General features: G+C 37.9%; 1 protein-coding gene across 3 annotated transcripts in view; it reads left to right on the forward strand.

Moving 5' to 3' along the window:
• Positions 1-20774, forward strand: part of GUCY1A1 (guanylate cyclase 1 soluble subunit alpha 1) — a 64321-nt gene extending 43547 nt beyond the window's left edge. For all 3 annotated transcript variants that reach the window (XM_077770936.1, XM_077770937.1, XM_077770938.1), the window contains exons 7-9: positions 3004-3147; positions 7372-7526; positions 16864-20774. In XM_077770936.1, the coding sequence (XP_077627062.1) occupies positions 3004-3147; positions 7372-7526; positions 16864-17065 (501 nt within the window). In that variant the 3' untranslated portion in view covers positions 17066-20774. The remainder of the gene's footprint in view (positions 1-3003; positions 3148-7371; positions 7527-16863) is intronic.
• Positions 20775-24297: the final 3523 nt, after the last annotated feature.

Raw genomic sequence — 24297 nt, forward strand, 5'->3', positions numbered from 1 at the left:
TTTCTAAAGCAGAGAAAGTGATATCCACCTACAGTTTATATGCCTGAATAACATACATTGTGTCCACAATCTTCATAAACAAGATTGTTACAAAGATTATGGAAAATAACATCCATTATTTGTGATGCATCAGCATTTCTTGAGTGCTACCACGCATCATTCTAGGCACGGGGAAGCACATTAATTATCCCCGGTGTGTAATAAACTTTTTAAAATGTAACTTTATTAGCAATACAAGAACTAATAAAGTGATTTTTTTGTTCCGTGGTTTTAGAATTAAAACATATTTTTACTCATTTAAAGTATTTGGCATTATTTTAGCCATTGTCATTAAGAATAAAGCCTCCTTCTCCTTTGTGTGGCTTGACTCACCTTTTAGCTTTCCCTGTAACAACCTGGCATTTCAGAGCTTTGCCCAACATGAAATAAATACATTATTGAAGACAAAACAAATACTATCTGTGGAATATATAAGCTTCTGCTTTGTTCCAATCTAGATGCAAGAAGTCAAGCCTTCCTTTCTAAAATATCTAGCAGGAAATTCCAGACTGAGCCATGATTCCCTTGGGAAAAAAAGAGGTCCATGTATAATTACAGATAAAATAATTGGCTTCAGTTAGGTTAAGCTTGACAGCCTCTTGTGGAATTGACTATATCTGTTTGTAGATAGTTTCTATCTTGACATTGTCTCCTCTAGGAACTGTGAGAAGAAATTCTTGGTCTCCTTTGCAACTGCTGTGATTACTTGCAGAAGCAGCAGCCCTTTTCTACAAATTTCGAATCCTTGAAACTGAAACAATGTGGTTATTCCAACCAAGTTTTCACAATCTGTGTTCCTTGCTACTTGGATAGTAGCCACAGATTTCCCTGGTTAATCCAGCCACAACCCCAGCTAGATAGTGAATCATCTTCTCTGCCCTTATTTCCACCTTCTCTTCGCTTCTGATTTTGCATGAAAATATCTCAAGACAGCTGTGAATACATCAGGAAGGGTCTTAACCATGAGATAAATGTAAGATATACAGAATGTCTCCTCATACACTCACCTGTGAGTGTGATGGCTTCCAAGGAGTAGTTAAACTTTTCTTTTCCGGGACCTGTTTGTTTCAGGACTTTATTTCATTTCGTTGTGTTACTGTCTTTCAGTCTTTTGTCCATTTTTCCATTGATTCGGCGTTTGTGTATTGGTTGTTTTAGCAAATAATTACTGTCATTCAGCATTGGCCAGCACGAGTGAGAACATCTCACATGTGGAAGCAGGAAAGGAGGGTGGAGCTGACTAATGCCAGATCTCTATGACCTGGTGAATGCCCGACTCTGAACACATGGGGACGAGGTGCTATAATAGCATAGAGAAGTAGGCATTGAACACCAAGGAGTGAGGACACCACTTCTTCTGATTAGTGACACTTATTGGGCACCGGAGATATGTTAGACATTATTTTCAGCACTTCTTTTTTTTTTTTTTTAAATTTTTTTTAAAGTTTTATTTATTTCCAGGAGAGAGAGAGAGAGAGAGACAGCGTGAGCAGGGGAGGGTCAGAGAGAGAGGGAGACACAGACTCTGAAATAGGCTCCAGGCTCCGAGCTGGCAGTCAGCCCAGAGCCCGACGCGGGGCTCGAACCCACGAACCGCGAGATCATGACCTAAGTGAAAGTCGGACGCTTAACCGACTAAGCCACCCAGGCGCCCCTATTTTCAGCACTTCTTATGTATTCATGGAAGAAATTCTTTTAAGAGTCACCACCACCTGGTTCATTCCTTAAACTGGGTACTGGTAATTCAGGAGTTAATAAAACAGACGAACTCAGAGAGCTAATATTCTACAGGGGGAATGACAGAAAATAAACAAATGAGTATATTTCATAGTATTCCAACTGGTGTAATATTCTGGATAAAGTAAAGGGGGGAGAAGTGCAGAAGACAAGGGGTGATTGTTATTTTATAGAAGGCGATTTGGACAGGCATTTCTCATATGGTGATGGCTTAGTGGGCCCTGAAGGAAATGAGGGACACGCCAAGCAAGTATCTGCAGGAGATTGTTCCAGGCAAAGGGGTAGCAAATGGGAACATGTTTGATATGTTTGAGGGATACACTGAGGCATTATAAGAGCTTCAAAATTTATTCTGAGTGAGATGGAGAACCACCGAAAGTTTGTTTCTCTTTCTACTTTCCTTTCTCATCTCCACCCCTCCACACTGGAGGGTTTGGAGAAGAAGAATGATATGATCTGCTAAGTTACCATAAATATTTAGAGGAGAAAATGCAATGATTACAATTGGGTGGATTATTTGTAGATTTAAATTAACTGGTAGCTTTGTCATCAGCATCACAGACAGATAAAAATCACTTCGTACAACAACAGCAATGACAATGATAATACTTGGAATTTATATAACAGATTGATTTTCAGTAGCCTTCCGAGCTCCATTATTTGACGTCTTTCTTGGTGTCTATACTTTGTGATTAATATTCATGTAGACACTTAGAGTTGCTATGAGAACCCCCAAATCCTTTTGAAAAACTAGAATATCTTAGTTTTACGTCTCACGTTCTTACTAATTCATATGACATTGATTGAGTAGTGACTGTTCAAAATACTGTAGCCTAAAAGGGTATAAAATCAGCAAGTGATTCCAATTCTCTTCAAACAATTTGTTATAAACCCAAAATATCATTTACATAACATCATTTGCCTCTAAAGAGCCATTTTACGTGGTAGAGAGAGAAAAAGGCGGAATGATGTGCTGAGTCAGCAGCAAGTCTGGAAGTAGAAACCACCTCCCAACGTTGTGCTCACCAGACCCCACTGCCTTTCAAAGCAGCGCCTGATAAGGCGTCTAAACTTTATGAATTTCCTGAAAAGGAAAGCCATATCTGAGTGTATCTGATTTTCTCTCATTTTCTATCGGGCCTGAACACTGAGACTTTCCACTCTCTGATGTGCACTAGAATTCTTTCTGAACTTGTATTTGTAATATGGAATATCTGTTCTGTGTAGGTGGAGACCATTGGCGATGCATATTGTGTGGCTGGGGGATTACACAAAGAAAGTGATACCCATGCAGTTCAGATTGCGCTGATGGCCCTGAAGATGATGGAGCTCTCTGATGAAGTTATGTCTCCCCATGGAGAACCTATCAAGGTAAGACAGATGCATATTGTCCAGGAAATGTCACAGAGAGTAAATGCTTATTAGTTATCAAAAGAATAGTGCATCCCTCAGGGTTTAATTGCAGAGAGCAAGATCTCTAACTTGTGGAAGCGGGAAGGAATGTACTTTGGGGTATCGAGTGGCTTATCGAGTGGCTTATCGAGAGGACTAAACATTCCATCGATAAACTAAATCTTCACAAAACGGCTCCCAAAGCAGCACTTCAGAAACCATTGTTTTTTCCAAGGTCGAGAAGCTGACTCCAACATCATACCACCACAGCCACAGTCAGGAAACTGCTGTGTTCAGAAAGCTGCTGCCTCTATCACTGGCCGCAGAACAAAACTGCACTTATTATAATTGGAGTCGGTAACATGGAAATCTTGCATCATGACCCTCACAGAATGAGTAACTGGATATGGGGCTCTCTGCTACGCATGACATAGAAAACCTGAAGACGTCCACGGTTGTGCTGGCACTTGGAAGCAGTCACGCCAGAAATTCTGGCTTCCAAACCCTTTGCAAGTATATGTGATCCACCAAACCTCAGTGCACCTTGAAAATGCAAGGGAGTTTGGAAAATGTAATTTTTAGTTTTCCAGTCCCTGCAGGGGAGGCCATTACACTATGAAAATTGACTGCTAATCCACCCATATTTTCCAAAGCACATAATACTCTAAAATTTCTAGATTATCTCAGAATAATGTCTTAATGCCAATGAGACCATAAAATTACCATGCTAGGCATTGGTTTAATAGAACACAAGAGGATTACCTTTATTTGTCCTACTTATAGTGAATCGGCCACTTAATTTTTATAGGATGGTCCTTAATTGATGACCTTCAGAAATGGGCCCTTGAAGTAATATAGAATCCTATCTGGCATGCTATAAAAATACAGAGAAAAGAAGGAAAAAATGCAAACTACAAATCTGTAATAGAAGCAAAGTCTTGGTGCTCTTTGTACTAGAAGCCACATGTCTGAGCCCAGCCCTTTACTCCTCCTTATCCTGCCACCCCATGGAATGGAATCAGAGTGAAAGAATAGGAAATATTTCCTTTTTTTCCCCCGCAAGCTCTGTGTGTTTCTCCAACATGCCATGTGTATAAGTCATCTATCACTACTGATTTCCTTACTCACATCCACCTACTCTGGCTTTGAAAACTGCAGGTGGAGTGTTGATAGAAACCAGAGAGCTCAATGTGGCAGGGAAAGTCAGTAAGTGCAAAGTGAACATGGAAACAGACGCCTGTTCCCAGACGTCCATGATGGGACATGGGCTGCATCAAAAGTGGTTCCCAAATGGAAGACGCTCCCAACAGGTTTCCGTTCAGGACTTGATATGCATCGTAAATTTTGGATCATTCTCTTGTGAATTTGAAATGAATTTGTAAATTTGCTTGTGAATTTGGAAAGTTCCCTGGTAAGAAAGCTGTGGAGTTAAGAGTGAAATTCAGAACTGGAGAAGGAGAGTGGGAGAGGGAGCACAGCATAGGAGGAGCTAGGTATTTATGCAAAGGATACAGAAGTGCTGTTTTGAAGGGGCACATGCACCCCAATGTTTACAGCAGCGCTATCAACAATAGCCAAAGTATGGAAAGAGCCCAAGTGTCCATTGACTGATGAATGGATAAAGAAGATGTGTTATACATATACAATGGAATATTACTCAGCCATAAGAAAAGAATGAAATCTTGCCATTTGTAACAACATGGATAGAACTAAAATGAATTATGCTAAGTGAAATAAGTCAGTCAGAGAAAGATAAATATATGATTTCATTCATATGTGGAATTTAAGAAACAAAGCAAATGAACATAGGGGAAGAGAAGGAAAAATAAGATAAAAACAGAGAGGGAGGCCAACCATAAGAGATTCTTAAATACAGAGAACAAATTGAGGGTTGCTAGAGGGGTGTTGTTTGGAGGTATGGGCTAAATGGGTGATGGGCATTAAGAAGGACACTTACTGGAATGAGCAGTGGATGTTATCATAAGTGTTGAATCACTACATTCTACTCCTAAAATCATTACTACATTTTATGTTAATTGGCTTGGATTTAAATAAAATCTTCAAAAAAAAATTTTTTAAAGAAAAAGCTAGAATAACTAAGTATATAGAGAGAAACTGGTTTAACCAGAAAAGTGCCCAAAAAGAGCAGAAACTTCTTGATTGAAATGTGCTAAAATTGTGTTTGACATTCATACATAGAAGTTAGCTTTTTGTTCATATTGATCAATTGGTATATGTGTAAACCCATATTGTCCCAAAGAAGAAAATGTTAAGGGTAACAAATGTATAAGTTTTGCTGATTCAAATGAGACTGACAAAGAAGGGGCTCTAAAACTAATTCAGTATTGTTTCATAGAGAAGGAAGTAGTAAGAGGGGGATAAGGAGACTTCCAGACTGTCAGGTATTAGCAAAGTCTGGTTGTGAATGCAGATCTCCTGATTTATAATTTGGTGCTTTTGTTTGAAAATTTTGCAGAATTCATGATTTGACATCTTCTAAACAGGATCCTGGAACATTGTTAGCAAATATCTAAAATTTGTAAAACTAGGGGCGCCTGGGTGGCTTAGTCGGTTAAGCATCCGACTTTCGCTTAGGTCATGATCTCGCAGTTCGTGGGTTCGAGCCCCACGTCGGGCTCTGTGCTGACTGCCAGCTCAGAGCCTGGAGCCTGCTTCAGTCTGTGACTCCCTCTCTCTCTGACCCTCCCCTGCTCACGCTGTCTCTCCCTCTCTCTCCTAGAAATAAATAAAACATTAAAAAAATTAAAATTTGTAAAACTAGGCAGAGCTGGAGTCTTCTTGAATAACATCTGAATTCTTGAATACTTGGTCTTTGTTTGAAATGCATATATAATGTAACTTTTTGTAAAATGGTCAACTGAACATAGGACTTGAAAATAATGAACACGGTATTCGATTGCCATATAAAATATCCCCACTTTAACTTGCTGTGTGGTAGCAGCAATTTAAGAATTTGTACATCCTCTAAGATCTTCAAGAATTTAGAAGTTTTGGAAGATGCCAGTTTAAGATATTTTAATTGTTCTCCAAATCATTGGTAGCCTTCAGAATTCCTAAGCTTTTAACCCAACATCTCCCAGACTGCACCTTATGTCTGGATATGGCACCACTCTGGTTTTCCCTGCGTCCCGGTGTGTTTAATGGAAGTGTATTTATAGTCACTGTGATACGAGCCTAAGCAGCTTCCACTCTGTTTCTTCTGTCATTTTCTATGGAAACATTCCAATGCCTTTCTTCTTTCATGTTAGTCATTGGAACAGTGGGATAGTGTTTGTCATAAAGATCTTTTTATTCTTTCTATTGTAAGAGCTGGCTTCGCTTGCCCTTCTCTGACAGTGCGTTGGGAAACACCTGGAGTCCAGAAATTCTGTCTGTCTCACTTGATGGACAGAGCAGGTTCACGTAAACTACCCATAGACATTTGTCTTGTCACTCTGAGGACTGTGACGGGTATGCATGGAAATGTGTGTCAGACATCGAAGGCAGGTGAAAGATGCTTTATTTAGACATAAGTGCTTAATGGAGGAGATTTAAGAAGTGTGATTGATTTTGCACTAGTAATTTATTTTTTTACTTTTTTTAACGTTTATTTATTTTTAAGAAAGAGAAAGAGAGAGGGGGAGATTGGGGAGGGGCAGAGAGAGGATCTGAAGCAGGCCCCACACTGTGAGTGCAGAGCCAGATGTGGGGCTCAAACTCAAGAACCTTGAGATCCTGACCTGAACGGAAATCAAGAGTTGGCTGCTTAACTGACTGAGCCACCCAGGGACCCCTGAACTAGTAATTGGATACCAATAGAAGGAAGTTGGCAGGAGGTTTTGCAGAGGGGAGGAATGGTGTAGTGACAGCAAATGGCAACATCATTTAAACAGCATTTGGGGCCCCTTGGTGGCTCAGTCAGTGGAGTTGAGTGTCTGACTCTTGATTTTCACTCAGGTTATAATCTCATGAGTTTATGAGATTGAGCCCCACATCGGGCTCTGTGCTGACAGCAAGAAGCCTGCTTGGGATTCTCTCTCTCTCCCTCTCTCTCTGCCCCTGCCCTGAGTACTCATGTGTTCTCTCTCTCTCAAGATAAATAAATATTTAAAACAATAAATAAATAAGCAGCATTTGTACAATACTGACTGGCAGGAAATGTTTTACCGATGATGAGGACCCTGTGTTACTTTTTGGTTTCAGATGCGGATTGGACTGCATTCTGGATCAGTTTTTGCTGGAGTCGTTGGTGTTAAAATGCCCCGTTACTGTCTTTTTGGAAACAACGTCACCTTGGCAAACAAATTTGAGTCCTGCAGTGTACCTCGGAAGATCAATGTCAGCCCCACAACGTACAGGTACTCTTTGCATTGAATGCCTATTATTTTTATTGATATACAGTTGCCATATTTTTCCCATTGGTTTCTTTCATCCTCCATAATATTTTCCTGCTTAGGTAATCTTGCAAAGAAAAGGAAAGCCATACCTTAATCATCCTCACTTTTTCTAAAATTACTCATTAGCATCATGAGAACAACTCTCCCGAGATATTTGTAGCCCAGCTGTAATCCTTGATACACATCCTACTCTTCCCCACGATTCTTTTCAAAGCACGTGTTGATGCTCTCCATGCTTTGATGGCTAATCTGGCCAGTACAATCCTGGCACTAGCTACCCAGAGTTAGCATGGTCTCCACATATTATAGGTCATGGTCCTCAACGTATCCTTAATTCAGGTGCCAGACATGGATGGATACGTTTCATCTCATTTTAAGAACTCAGTCATAATGAAAGTGATTGAATAGCAAAACGCTTTTGAGATATGTGCGGTAGGTGACTTCTCAAACTGACTACACCAAGCAAGTTATCTTTTCTATTCTCAGAGACAAATACTTTATAGCATCTTCTTTCTCCTTAAAACTCCACAACCTTTCCTTGGCAACCTTAATTCTAAGTTGACAACTTCACTTCATATTTCACAGGAAAAGAAAAAAAATGCAGTCAGGTAAGCACTATACCACCTTCCCCGGCAGATACCATCAGCCTAGCTACCCCAGTGCCCTGGTCTAAGCCTTTCATTCCGGTGACCATGTCCCAGCTGCCTGGCTCCTTTTCCAGATGATTCCCTCCAGGTTTGCTCTGAGTGCTGCTGCCCCTCACCTTCTCCAAAACTTACCTCCTAAAAATACCTGCTTTCTTTCTGTGATTAAGTTCTCTAGTGAAACGATTATTCCCGTCAGAATACAGACATATCTTACTATTAAAACTCTTAAAACAGTTTCTTCCTTGTTTCCCGGTGTATCTCAGCTATTCCCCTGTATTTCTGCCCGTTTTTCCAGCAAAACTCCTTGCAAGAGTTGTCTGTGTTCACTGTCTCAACTTTCTTTTACCTCCTGTTCGCCCTCTGACTCACTTTCATCAGTGTTTGTCCCTTGCACCCAATGAAATGGGTCTCATCAGGGCCATCAGTGTTCCTTGCTAAAATCATGCTTGGTTCTGTCCCCTTATCTTCCTCAATATCTCTGGCAACCGAAGGGCTTGAGAACTCCCTCCTTTAAACATTTTCTTTCTTATGCTTTCATGACACCACACTTAACCTGTTTCCTTATTACCTACCGCATGGCTACACCTTCTCAGTGTCTGGTGCGGGTACTCATTCCCTTTCGAATGTTGCGGTGCCCAGACCTCTGTCCCTATCCTCTTCTTTGTCTGAACTTCACTGACTCGCCTTTTCTCTCATCTCTAGCCCATCCCACAATTCTCCAGTGAGCTACACGCTTGTGTATCATATTCTGTATTTCTACTTGGATGACTAGTTGACATACTAATATTAACATGATAGTCTTAGAACGAGTGATTTCCCACACACTACAATATGATATAACCCACTTCCCACCCAGCCTAGCTTTATCAGTCTCCTTAAAATGGCATCGCCTTCTATTGCGTTGCCTCGACTATAAATCTCAGAGTGAGCGTTGCTTTCTCCCTCTTACAGCTTACCACTCCCTCCTACAATTAAATATCCTGAATACATCTTTATTTTTACTTCCTTCAGTACTACACCCCAAGGCAAGCCTCCTTCATCTGTTCCACCTCAGCCAACAGGATCTTCCTCATTCTCTGCTTGCTTTCTTGCTCACCTTCTGCCCACAGTTCATTCTCCACACAGTGGCCAGATTGTCTTTCTGAAGTACAAGTCAGATATCATCATTCCTGTGATAAAAACAGGAATGGCCTCCCATTGCAGCCAGAATAAAATTTAAATTTGTTACCACAGACTAAAATGTCCTCTTTGATCAATATCCTGCCAGCCTGTGTCACTTTATTTTCTTCCATTTTCTCCATCGCTCTCTGATACTCTGCCACCCTGGCCTTACTTGTGTTCATCAGACTTTCTAAACCCTTTCCTGAATCGAAGATACTGGCTATTCCTCTGCTTTCCACTTCTTTCCTGCATCACGTTGGGCTTCGTGGTGAGTGTGGAGCCTGTTTATGATTCTCTTTCTCTCTGCTCCTCCACTGCTGATGTACACGCTCCCTTTCTCTCTCTCAAAAACAAAAGACACTCCTTAACTGTCATACCTAGAGGAACAACTTTCGCCTCACACACCTCACATTATTTTATTTTTTTTCACCTTCTCAGTTCGTATCTGTGTCTGAAATGGTGTTTTCTTTATGTGTTTACTGCCTGCCTCCCCTTAGAGAATGTGAGCTTCCTGTGGTAGCAATTTCCATCTCTAGTTCCCAGATCAATGCCTAGAACACAGTAGGAAAGCTGAAAGTATTTACTGATTGAAGGTCCACTCTTTGATATGAAAATGAGTCACTATCCATGAGATTGGAAAACTCCCTGGGGATTATTGTGATGGTAATAGACCTGTAGACTTCTGGAAACGCCTGGAAGGGAGGAGAACTCCTGTCTTCAGGATTTGACTCTGCTCTCTTTGCAGGATTTGAGAGCAGGAATCCGGTGATAACCTAAGAGTAGTTGCTAGTCCAGTCACTACTGTTGAGTGTTCAGTAATGTCATATATGTGCGTGTATACCTCGAGAAGTCCGTGTGTGTATATATCTATCCTTAAAACCAAACCTCTGCATAGAAAAAGTATACTTTCTCTTTTTTCTATTTTAATTGTTTTAAAGCAGTATAAAAGAAAATCTTCCTTTGTTTCATATCTGAAAGTCTGGTTGTCTTGAATCTTGATAGGAAACATTGCTATCAGCTCCTCATTTCACTTCCAAAGTGTAATATCGGTTCTCTTCTCTTCCAACAGAGGATCATGACACTTTGATACACATTTCCGGCACCAGGACAAGGCCTTAGAGTTGCCATGTTGCCTATGTTACTAGACTTACTAGATGTGCAAAAACAGGATTCTACACCACAGTATTACTTTTTTTTTTAATAAAGTGTTTTTATGATAATAGTAATATATGCTTATTTTAGAAAATTCATATTTGCTATCAGAAAGTTATAAGTAAATAAAAATAACTCATAATTTCACTATCCAGAGACAATAACTATTCACATTTTATGTTTTTTTATTACTTCTTAGTATGTATTTATATGCACATATATAAACTATAATGAAAATTTAGTCAATACTGAGCATAAATGCCTTTGCTGTATTTATTTCTATCTTTTATAAGCAAACATGGTATAGTTTTTATCCTTTTTTTGTTTCAAGTTTTTATTTAAATTCTAGTTCGTGTATAGTGTAATATCAGTTTCAGGAGTAGAATTTAATGATTTATCACTTACTATAACACCCAGTGTTGATCACAAGTGCTCCCCTCCCTTTTTTTTTTAGGTTTATTTATTTATTTTTTGAGAGAGACAGAGACCCCGTGAGTAGGGGAGGGGCAGAGAGAGAGGGAAAGAGAGAGAAAGAATCCCAAGCAGGCTCTACATTGCAAGTGCACAGCCCAATGCAGGGCTCAAATTTACAAAACTGGGAGATCATGACCTGAGCTGAAACCTAGAGCCAGATGCTTAACTGAGTCACTCAGGTGCTCCAGAAGTGCACCCCCTTAATACCCATCACCCATTTAGCCCATCCCCTGCCCACCTCCCTTCCAGCAACCCTCAGTTTGTTCTCTATAGTTAAAGAGTCTCTTATGGTTTGCTTCCCTCTCTGTTTTATCTTATTTTATTTTCCTTTCCCTTCCCCTATATGTATCTGTTTTTTTTTCTTTTTTTTCTTAACTTCCACATATGAGTGAAATGATGTACTATTTGTCTTCCTCTAACTGACTTATTTCAGTTAGCATAATACACTCTAGTTCCATCCCTATTGTTGCAAATGGCAAGATTTCCTTCTTTTTGATGGCTGAGTAATATTCCATTGTATGTATATACCACATCTTCTTGATCCATTCATCAGTCAATGGACTTTTGGGCTCTTTCTATAATTTGGCTATTGTTGAAAGTGCTGCTATAAACATTAGGGTGCACGTGCCCCTATTTTTCCTTTTTCAATTTACCTGTCACTCTCACATAGGGAATATTTATGTCTTACGTAAAGGGCAAGCAGTAGTTAAAGTGCTTTGTGTTGGCAAGAAATAAATATTTAATGTGAAATAGCTTTGATGACATTTTAAAATGCTTTCTTTTAAAAATAGTTTATTTTCTTCCCAAATGATAGAAAAACTTAAAAAGAAAGTAGCTAATTTAAATTTCAATCAAAAGTCCATGCTTTGGGAAATTTAACAATTGGATTGTAAAACAGAGATATAATTTCAGTTCCACCAAAGTTAGGGACAAACAGTAGATGCTATTAGAAGTTGTACAGGGGCACCTGGGTAGCTCAGTCGGTTAAACCTCCACCTTCAGCTCAGGTCATGATCTCACTGTTTGTGAGGTTGAACCCTGCTGTGGGCTCTGTACTGACAACTTTGAGCCTGGATCCTGCTTCTGATTCTGTGTCTCCCTTTCTCTCTGCCCCTCTTCCACTCGTGCACTCCCTCTCTCTCTCTCTCTCTAAAAAATTAAAAAGAAAATAAGTTGTACAAATATAAAATCTAATTAGTTCTTAAGGAGAACTTCACTGGTAATGCATTGAATTTTGGGGTGGCATTTGTCAAAAAATAAAATAATATCAGATGTAGCTTCCTTGATATATTTACGAAGGACTTACAAATTTGAGACACAGAATACACACCCACATGAACAAAAAACCCTTAACCTCAAATCCTTACCTTTCACTTCCAGTTCTAACCAGTAATTTAGAATGTTGTTGTGTGATGACCATTACACATTTCTTTATTCTGAATGTCATGAGTAGTTTATTTTCGGGGACAGTTTTCCACATTCCTTTTAGCTCTTACCGAAGTGCATAAAAGTGAGCTATTGTCCAAGTTTCAGGTCAGTGGACTAAAGAGATAGGTTCATGTGGTGATGAGGGATCATTAAAGACAAAATGGCAGGTGGGAGGTATAAATGGATAGTACCCAGTGTAGGTGGATAGTAGACTTTGGAACTCTTATCTGCAAGAGAGATCTGAGAACTAATAACAGGGAAACAGGACTTAAATTCTATAAGGGGAAAGAACAAAGAGAAGAAAGACAGTATGAGAGAGATGACAAAAAACAGGATAGTTCTTGTAACATTTCAGGGTAACTGTTACCTGGTCAAGAAAGAATAAAGGAAAACTTCCACCACTTGCTTGAGGCTCTTGCTGCTTTTCTTAGGCCTTAATTCCATCAAGCTTTCATTTATATTTTTTAATTTTTTTAAATTTGCCTTTATTTATTTTTGAGAGACAGAGACAGAGCACAAGTGGGGGAGAGAGTGAGGGAGACACAGAATCCGAAGCAGGCTCCAGGCTCCAGACTCTGAGCTGTCAGCACAGAGCCTGATGCGGGGCTCGAACTCACAAACCGTGAGATCATGATTTGAGTCCAAGTTGGACACTCAACCGACTGAGCCACCCAGGCACCGCCATCAAGCTTTCATTTAAATGGTTTTATTTTTCCAACCTGTTTTCCTTAAAAATTCTGATCTTTTCTTAAAGATGATTTAATGAACATTTCTAACTCCATGACCTTCTAATTGTGTTCATCTGTAAGTTTCTTTAAAAAGCATAAAACTTGTATTTAGAAGACATGCCATACAGTCACAAACACGGAGCTTTCTAGATACATCATCTTGAGCAAGGCACTTAATAATTTCAAATGATATACTTTAAAGCCACTTCTAAATGCTGAATACTTTATATTAATATAAAGTTATGATTATAATTACCGTATTTAACAGGAAATGTTGGGATGATGTGAACAGAAAAAAAACGAAAGCTGTTAATCACTTATAATTTTATAATTTTTTATTTATCAAACCTTTAGTTTCCTGCACTTTTATAATTGTTTTTTTAAAATATTTTGAGCATACAGAAAAAAAATCAAAGAAAATATGATACCCTTGTGGCCAATAATAATATTTAATAAATGTCAACAGTTTGCCATATTTCTTTCAGATCCCTGTTTAATAAAAAATATATGTATATTCTAGGCCCCAACCCCCACTGTCTGACTTGCTGGACTCTGTGTCCCTTCGGGTTGGCAGGAGGAGCCTAGAACATAGATTTCCTGCACACAGCCAGGCTCCCAGAGAGGCAGGAAGGCCCTGAGAAGAGCATGTTCAGCTTATTCCAAACTCACCAATAAGACATGTCGCTTCTGATTACCAGGAAAGAAAGTGGACAGAGAGAGGCCAGGAGGCTAAACTCTCATTTAGGTTCCTGCAGGTAGAAAAGCAAAACCAGAGAAAAACGGATTCCCATTCAACCTGTTTACATCCTTTCATGACTTGCCTTGAATCTGTTTAATACTATGTTTTTGAGATTTTTTTTTGATGAAATGTAAATCTAGTTCCTTTAATTAAACTATTCCTAATGCAGTGGTGTGCTGGTAAACCAGCACAGGGAGTTGAGCGGGGGGTGGGGGAGGCATAAAGTGAAAAAAATCTCAACTTTTTAGCATTTACCAATTTCTATTGTGTACCTATTCCTACCATAGCAAGTTTCAGGTTACAGATGGTTTAACTGACTCATAAAAGTCCTGAATGTTTAACACTTGGTTCTCATAAGCCAGTATGAGCCAGATGTAGCATGGCACTATATGTGCGTGTGATATAATATGTAGTCTAGAGTATGAATAAGCCATGCACATCTATAATATACCTATAGACGGTATTCCCAGATCATAGGCTATCTCCAGTTCAGCTTTGCTGAGCATCAGTTAGCTGTCCAAATCAGTCTTACAGATTTCTATTCGACCAACAATATATGAAGGTTCATAGTCCCCAAATGTTACCAGTATGAATGTTGTGTGATAGCTAATTGATGCTTAACTAATCTGGTTTAATCTATTAATTTAATCTTCACAACTGTCCTAAGAGACCTGTACTATTAACTCCTTTTTACAGGCTAAAAAACACACACCTTTGCTGCTATTCAAACCTAGGTCTACCAGGCTTTGAAGCCTATACTTTTAATACTACGGAATTCTGTAACTTTTCATTATATGTTACCTAATATCATGTCTTATAAATAATAGGCACTCAAATATGTCTGGATCATGACTAAAACATCGTTTTATTAATTATTTTGCAGATTGCATATTTATTGATGAGTTTTCAAAAATGACCTAACTGAATACTCACATGTTCTTTTCTGCTTGGAAGTCTGTCATTTGTGAGACGTGGATTTCTATTCAGTTGGTTTCTTCATTGCATAGAACGATGTCACAGTACCAAATCTAATGCAGCACCATCATTCAATTGCATTCAGACATGACATCACAAACAGATGAGTAGGAGGCCATGCTCTGGTTGGGCAGAGATAGAAAGTGGTTTTCTGTAAAAGTTGGTTTAGGGCCCAGAACTGTCAACATTTTTCATCCATTGCCTGAATAATAGATTAGAAAGACACTTATTAAGTTTCCATTTGACAGAAAGCTAGGGAAGCAAGTAGAATGATAGGCCAGTAACTTCATCAGTAGGACTGGAATTTAAAATGAATTTAACTCATATGTGGAAGAAACAAAACAAATGAGCACAGAGAAAAGAGAGAGGAGGACTGAAAGCCAAGAAACAGACACTTGGGGCACCTGGGTGGCTCAGTTGGTTAAGCATCCAACTCTTGATTTCAGCTCAGGTCATGATCTTATAGTTTATGAGATCAAGCCTCTCATTGGGCTCCATGTTGTCAGCAAATTCATATTCTCTCTCTCTTCAAAATAAAGAAACTTTAGGAAAAAAAGAAGACACAGACTCTTAACCATAGAGAACAAACTGATGGTTACCGGAGGAGAGGTGGGCAGGGAGATGGGAAAAATAGGTGATGGGGATTAGGAGGGCACTTGTGATGAGCACTGGGCATTGTATGAAAGTGTGAAGTCACTCTACTGTACACTTGAAACTAATATAACATGTTTGTAATATATATTGTATGTTATCTAACTGGAATATAAATGAAAACCTTAGAACAAATTAAAAATAAATGAAATAAAATGAGTTTACCATATTGGACACATAGTTGGTAGTAAATAATAAAATTTACTTAAGAAGAAATATTTCAAATACTAGATAGTTAAGAAGAGTGTCAATTTGTACAATTAAATCTCCTTTTAGTCGTACTAACCTAGAAGTCATATAAATTCTACTGAGATTCAAATGCTATTCTCACATTATTTATATATATATATATAAAACTTACATAGAATTTTTCTTTCATAATTTATTGCCCTTGATTACTTCTCAGTAGCATTTATAAAATGAATGAATTGATAAATAGACAATGTTGTTTCTTTCAACTTAGGAAGCTTTATTCTAGCTTTATTCTATAATCTTATGTTTATACAAGGGCTTGGAGTTTTCTTGCTATTATTAGACTTTTGGATTATTTTGCATTTTCTCCCAGTACTGTGAATTAATGGTTATATGAGTTATTGATTATATCTTTACAAAAATATTTTATAAGTATTTTTCCTAATAGGAGTGAATACATTATTTGGTAGAATTATTTTCGTTAATGTGAATTGATTCTTCATTGTTCTTCTGTGAAGATGTTTGCTAACATCATTAAGATCTCTCTGTCATTCATACTGAAAATGGCTGCTCTATTAATACAGACAGTCCTCAGCTTGCAATGATACAACTTAATGAATTCTCAACTTTACAATGTACAAAAACTACATGCAGTTAGTACAAACCATAGTTTGAATTTTAAATTTTGATCTTTTCTCAGGTTACTAATATGCCACGTGATACTCTCTCATTTGCAGACAGGGGGATAAACAACCCATACACTTAAAACCATTCCGCACCCTCATGGTCATTCTGTTTGTCGCGTTCAGTAAAATATTTAATACGTTACATGAAATATTAAATGTTTATTTATAAAACAGGCTGTGTGTCAGAAGATTTTGCCAAACTGCAGGCTAATATAAGTGTTCTGAGCACATTAAGGCAGGTGAGGCTAAGCTATGATGTTCCGTAAATTATGTGTACCAAATGCGTTTTCAACTTATGATATTTTCAGTTCATGATATTTTTAATTTATTGAGGGATAACTCATCATAAGTCAAAGGAGATATGTATTTCCAGGAATATTCATTTAGGGAGAGTGTCTTTTCTTGCATAGACAGTTTTATCAGTAGTAGATTTTAATATTAACACTTTTATTTTAATCTTTTCAGATTACTCAAAGACTGCCCTGGTTTTGTGTTCACCCCTCGATCAAGGGAGGAACTTCCACCAAACTTCCCCAGTGAAATTCCTGGAATCTGTCATTTTCTGGAATCTTATCAACAAGGAACAAATTCAAAACCATGGTTCCAGAAGAAAGATGTTGAAGATGGCAATGCCAATTTTTTAGGCAAAGCCTCAGGAATAGATTAGCAAAACATACACCCGATTAGTAGTCTTGGGTTTTGACTCCTACAAGAATGTGTGGAATCTCTGAAAGCACTTTACGGTTGCAGATGACTAAGAACAGTATTCAAATTTCAGGAGCTAAGTCACCACCTACTTTTTCTTCCATTTAACGTGACAAAAATGTATTCACTTCAATACTTCAAGTCTTCAGAGGAAAAAAAAAAAAAGGAAAGAAGCCTCAAAAATGGCATTTATCTGTTACTATAAAAATCACTTGTTACCTGTACTCAAATTCGCACCTTGTACATATATCCGGTAATTGTAGTGACCTGACTTGCACAAACTGATGGGGTCACCTGCAGTCTGTGCCCTGGTGGAATGCCCTGGTTGTTAAAGTGTATTTGTGATAGTGTTGCCTTAAAAAAGATGAATAGAAATGATAGTCTTTGATACCACTAGCTCTTTGGACCTTTCAACTCTGCATTTTATTACATTTCTTCGTTTAACTGTTGGCATACATAACAAAATAGGTTGAGCATTTTTTTTTCTGTTGCACTATTTCATCATCTTTTTTTAAGAAAATAAGCAATCATGGGTTAGATGCAATATGAGTATAAAATAGTTCATCTATAAATATCAAAGATTGTTTTATAAAAATATCTGCCATAACATAATGTGTCATATCAATAAATGTTAACTTTTGTTTGACATTATTCTACACTTTGGGAAAGGCTATTTTCATTCATATTAGCAATTTAATTCCTATTAGTTCATTTTTATGTCGTATTATCCAAGATGAAAGAGGCTAACAGCCAACATAAAAATGCAATCATATGATTTTGATTTAATTTAACCTCGGAGTTATTAAGAATCCAGGGAATATACCATGAAGTGCAGAAGTAAAACATTTACACACACACACACACACACACACACACACACACATAGAACAATTTGGATCTATTTCATCAGCCATCTTGCATTGCCATGTCGAGTCATATAAAGTTCCAATGAGAAAATTCAAGTGCAGAAGTGGGAAAGGAGACTTGTTCTTTTTGCTAATAGCTTATTTTTAAATATTTGTGCTGGACACTGGTACGTATGTCCTAAGACTCATCAAGTTTCTCTGTCTAATTAAGTACACATCTGTGAATTTTCCTATCCTATTTGAATTATCACAATGATACATTTTTAAAATTTTTAACATTTATTTATTTTTGAGAGACAGAGGGAGACAAAGCACAAGTGGGGAAGGTGCAGAGAGAGAGGGAGACACAGAATCTGAAACAGGCTCCAGGCTCTGAGTTGTCAGCACAGAGCCCAGCGCAGGGCTCAAACCCATGGAAGGTGAGATCATGACCTGAGCTGAAGTCTGACATTTAACTGACTGAGCCACCCATTCGCCCCTCGGAATGCTATTTTTACCAAAGGAATGTCAGTATTGATGAAGAAAATGATGCTGTGATTCCATAATGGAAATTCCTAAACATATTTTCTGGAGCTGGAATTTTATTTTTAATGGCATTAACCTAAGCTCTCTGAAGAACTAAGTAATCTACAGAGTTTGGTTTTTTATAAAGATGAGATTTTTAAAAGAGCTCAATTTCAAAGCAGGAGAAATATGAACCTTGCAATCTTTAAATCACTATTAGCAGAGTCATGGATACACTAGACTGGTGACCTCAGGAATAAAAAGTCACTTTGATTGATTCCTAGCATCCCCAGTTTTCTACTACAGATATGAAAATGATTATCATTCACTAAATGATATCCCAACATCTTGAAACATTGATTATAAATCACTAAATACCAATCCTATTATTGGAAAGGACCACAGGTCTTAGAAAAATAGAATTTTGGAATGAACCCTTATTATAGCAAAATAATAAGACTTAAAGGAATTAAAGGAAATTAAAAAGCATAGAATAAAACGTCTTCTTTATCAAATTTTTAAACAGACCCCAATCTAGTAATAATTCATGTTCTAAGTTTGTAAGTTAATTAAAATTTAAAAAGTATTTTCTCGGTATACACACACACACACAGAACCAGTGGAAAAAAATGTAAATATTGTGAGTAAAAGCTATAGGGGAATTCCTTGGACTATTCCTGTAACTTTTCCATAAGTTTGACATTTTACCCAAATAAAAAGTTACCAAAAACACATTTTCATGGAGAAATTAAATCCTCTGTGATAGATACCCCAAGGCCAGCCTACAAAAAAGCTCATTAATTATGGACTACCTTGGGGCCCCTGGGTGGCTCAGTCAGTTAAGTGCCTGACTTCGGCTCAGGTCATTATCTCACAGTTCGTGGGTTCGAGCCCCACATCGGGCTCTGTGCTGACAGCCATCTCAGAGCCTGGAACCTGTTTCAAATTCTGTGTCTCCCTCTCTCCCTGACCTTCCCCTGCTCACATTCTCTCTCTCTCTCTCTCTCTCTCTCTCTCTGTCTCTCAGAAAAAAAAAATTTATAAAATTTTTTTAAAAAAAATTATGGACTACCTTGTGGATTGTAAGTAAGGTGAACATACATTTCCATTATAGAGTGTATTAAAAATTCACAGCATGGATACCAAGAAAATAAAGGAACCCTTTTTTTGTCTTTCTTATCCACTTTGGAGGGTATTGGTTATGGAGACATTTACAGATCCAGACCCCTGATGGCAGCCAGAGACCCAAGAGGGTAAGTTTTCAAAGAAAGTAAGGGATCAAACTAGCAGCTCTGAGGTTAGGAGTGGAACTGAGGATGAAGGGAAAAATGGACAGAGAGGGCCTGTGACAGGGTTGGGAGCTAAGTTTTCTGAATATTGTTGCCTGTTCAACAAGAGTGTTTCCAGATCGGCCTGTTTCTCATAACTCCAGGGATTCTAGGAACTGTTCCTTCAGTTCTGATCTTACTGTTTCCATCTGGGGCTTCTTATTTCTTCTGTATCTCAAAAGATACCCTGTTTCCTGGGTATGTACACATAGGTATGAACTGGTGTCTAGCATTGGAATTTCATATTACTCTAAAGGTCATTAGTCCTCAGATCCTTTGGTGGGAAGGAAGGAAAAGTTACGTCAACATTTTTTAACCTTTTCTCCAGATTACTTCTCCCTCATGTTGTCTGTCATGCCAAAGCAGGCCCCTCCAGGCTTGTCCTGTGGTTGGATCAGGATATTCTCTGGTGGACTTAGCAAGCAGAAGAGGTGAACGAAGGGGAGTGTTTACTCCACATAGTGTCTGGGGCATACACATGGTTCCCTGAGACTCCTCAGCTGGGAAAGTGCAGAACTGGAGTTTCATATGCAAAGCCCCAAGGACGCCTAGGGCTATATAACGCTTTAAAGCAATTTTCAAATCCCTGTCAAAACAAGAGTTAATAGTCCCAAAAAGAATAAGTTAATGAATTATTGTAATTTTAAACACATGGATTTTACCTGGACAAATCATTATTAAAAAGTGAAAAGAAGAGGTGCCTGGGTGACTCAGTCCATTAAACATACGACTCTTGGGGGCGCCTGGGTGGCTTAGTCGGTTAAGCGTCCGACTTTCGCTCAGGTCATGATCTCGCGGTTCGTGAGTTTGAGCCCCGCGTCAGGCTCTGTGTTGACTGCCAGCTCAGAGCCTGGAGCCTGTTTCAGAGTCTGTGACTCCCTCTCTCTCTGACCCTCCCCTGCTCACGCTGTCTCTCTCTCTCTCTCCTAGAAATAAATAAAAAACATTAAAACAAAAAACAAAAAAAAAAAAACATTCGACTCTTGATTTCACCTCAATTCATGAGATCCAGCCCCATGCTGGGCTTCATACTGAGCAAGAAACCTGCTTAAGATTCTCTCTCTCCCTCTCCATCTTCCCCTCTCATGCTCAAGCACTTTCTCTCTGTCTCAAAAAAAAAAAAAAAAAAAAAAGGGTTGGGGGGTAGGAATCTCTCATACACATTCATTGGGATGCTTTGAGAGATCATTAATGTTCACTAAACAATACAACACAAAGCGTGTTTTGCCTGATTGTGCACTTTGGTGGTATTCCACTCATTAGATGGCTGTACATGGAAAGTTACATGAAGGCATATTTGAAAGGTGGAAGGATTGGGGGATATGGCCTGTGTGGGAGGGGGAAAGCAGTCACTGGAATGAGTTGGGCCAAAAGTGCTGCAATTCCTATGTTGAAGGCCTTACCATCTTCTGCAAAGCAAGAACTTAGTGCTGAATAGACCATAGAGAAGTGCAATTCCCTTGTCTAAATACAAGGTAGAAGCAGGGATAGCTTGCTTTATTGAGCAGAGACCACCAAAATGTAATTTTTTACTGAAGTTTACAACGTTAAAAATGTACGTTTGTGGTTAGGATTCTCCCCAAAGCCTGAGAAATCTTTGCTTTCTCTAGTGAGAAGGGGAAGCATCACTCCTGTCCTGAAAAGCATAAACTTATGGAAGTAATTAGTCCTTGAAAGTCTTTGTTGCATTCAGCCTTCTGCTTTTAGCCACTGTTTGCTTCCAGGTTTTACCTTAAGTGCAAGCTTCCTTTTAAGTGCTGCTTTTATTGTGTTGATGTGTACTCATTTGGTATTGTTACTTTAAACCACTTCAAACATTTTACATTTTGTTGCCATCTATACATTTCCTGTGAAGTAGCTTTGCTCTGAACCTGTCACACCTGCATCTATTTTGACTAACTCACACAATCTACACAGTTTTTCATTCAAAGCTATTCCCCTACCTATGCCCATTTCTTCTATTCAGTGCCTGTCAAAAAAAAAAAAAAAGGCATAGGTTTATTAAATGCATAGATTCTGATTTTAAAAGAATAGAAACTAAGCAAAGGAGTATAAAGGTGATAGTCTTCATCTTTCTATCATCAGTGCAGATTCTTTTTCATCATAGTGAATTTATGTTCCAAGAAAGTGTTAATATTTTAGATTTAAATATCAGGGTGGAAATCAGGACAAAATTTAAATGGCAGATCTAGGACTTTTCAGATATTCTGGTAGGAAATTTTGGATAAGGTTGTGCTGCTTTTCCTTTTTTTTTTTAGTATTTAATGTCAAAACATCACATTGCAAATAAACCTTACAGATTGTGAAGAAATTTGCTTGGCAGAAAAATGACTGCATAATGTCCAACCCTTAAAGTATCTGCTAAGATGTTCGTTACATCTGAAATGTTGTCAAATCCATTTATATTAAAGAAAAAACTCTGAGGTAGCCTCAGAGAAAATTGAAACAAAGTGAAACAAACCTACTGTTACAGGAGTTGGACAATGCCACATAATACATAGTGGAACAAGAGAGGCAAAACTGAACTGGTCTAGAAAGTTCTAGTGATAGCAGTCATGGAATTCTGTGCCTTCAGAGATAGTGATGCCCAGGGAAGCAGGGATGTGCAGCACCTAGGCACAGTTCAATTACAAGAAGCTGACTTCTTCCCCAAACAAATTGTGTCTTGGAAATTTGAAGTGAATAAAAATATATTAGTATTTGAGAATGTACTGTTCCTTCACCTCCTCCCACATGTTAATTAAAGATGCCCTGCATCTTATGACAACTAAACATTCACTAATCTAGAGCAGTGTTCTTCAATCTTTGGAGTCTTGTAACTATTAGTGAGGAATTTTGGTACATGGACACTATATTATCAATACATAAGCATAAATGTAAATATCACTAAGATTTATGATTTATAAACATAGTATGCTGCTCTCAATCTGATATACTATGGTATAGTGGTAAAGCTTATTTTTTTAATAAGCATGAATATAAATAAAAATTCTAATATTTTCTTCACTTACCCCTCGTGAATCAATCATTTTTATATTTTACTTTGGAAACTGCTGCAGTAGACTCATGGATCTTCATTTTTACTGAGCCATGTATCACTATGAGAACTGGATGAAAGATGAAAGATACAGACCATCACCCTTCTAAAAATGTGCCTATGAACTTATACCCTAAGACCTATATTTTCAGAGGGCTCCCTGAATTCTACTCTTAGGCCACCCTAGTGAGGTAGCATAATCTTCAAACTAAGAACTCATTATGAAGAGAAGAAAAAAAAAGTAAATAATGCTTGAAATGAAAAGTATATAACCAGGAGAAATCAATGACTTTTGGTTTAGATGAAACCACTTTTGACTTTTTTTTACAAACCACTTTTGATTTTTGAAGAATAAAGGGAATTAGTTTATTTGGTACTATTCTGTGGAATAATTCATGGGGCTTCACATACAGGCAACTGAAGTTTCTTTTCAGCCAATATTCAACATATCTCTAGACCTATTTTTCTCTAGTTTTTGGTAAATGTGTATTGCTAGAGGTATCCCAATTTTTTTTTCTAATTTAAGTACTTCTTTTCATTTTTCTTCTCTGTGAATAAAATCACTGTTGGACCTTGGATTGAAAACCTTGATATTAACAACACTTCTTTTATTATTACTCTCACAGTTGCTTTAAATAACACATTTATTTTGAGTTCTGCTTCTGGCAGAGTTGCAAAGTCTATCAAAAAGTTATCCTGTGTCTCAGAAGCTTGTTAGATATTGCTGCCACATAAATATTGTAATAAATGTGTTAAATAAAAGCCTTTTTAAAATTTAAGACGAGTGCTGTCTAAAAAGAAAAATGAACTGTTGAGTCAAGTAAAAGCAATGCTGTTTCAAGTCGTACAAACACATTTGTTCTCATGTATGTCTTGCCCCTACAGATAGAGGAAATCTCCAACAAGAGTTGGAAAAACGAGGTCAACAACTATTATCTCTTTTCAAAAAGTTACAGTTAATGATGGTACTAATATAAGCAAAATACATTTCTTTAGGTATGCAAAGCTCCTATTTTCAACAAAATTCATATCCAAGTTTTTCAAGTCACCCATAATATCAAATTACTTTCTAAAGCTAAACCTAAGAATAAAACTGTACTCTGACTACCCAAGTGTAATGGTCAGTAGCACAAGCTCTGGGGACAATCTGCTAAAAAACAAAACAAAACAAAAGCAAGAAAACAAAAAACTTTCCATCGCTGCCTTTATATTTTGTAGAGAAACAGGAGTACAGATTGCCTTTTTTCTACACTATCTTTTCAGGATGTTTGTATAGGAAACCACCTTAGAAAATAGAGATGATGTTTCCCCTGAGCAAAAGGGCAAGCATATTATAAAAAAAAATTATAAAAAATTTTTGTTCCTAAGCTCAGGGCTTCTTTTCTATAATGCAACCCACAGTGTATACAGGGATGACTTGGTCCTTTTCACTTTATCCTGTGGAAATTGGGGCCCAGGG

Source organism: Crocuta crocuta, unplaced genomic scaffold (assembly GCF_008692635.1).
Source record: "Crocuta crocuta isolate KB4526 unplaced genomic scaffold, BGI_CrCroc_1.0 scaffold166, whole genome shotgun sequence".
Classification (NCBI taxonomy): Eukaryota; Metazoa; Chordata; class Mammalia; order Carnivora; family Hyaenidae; genus Crocuta; species Crocuta crocuta.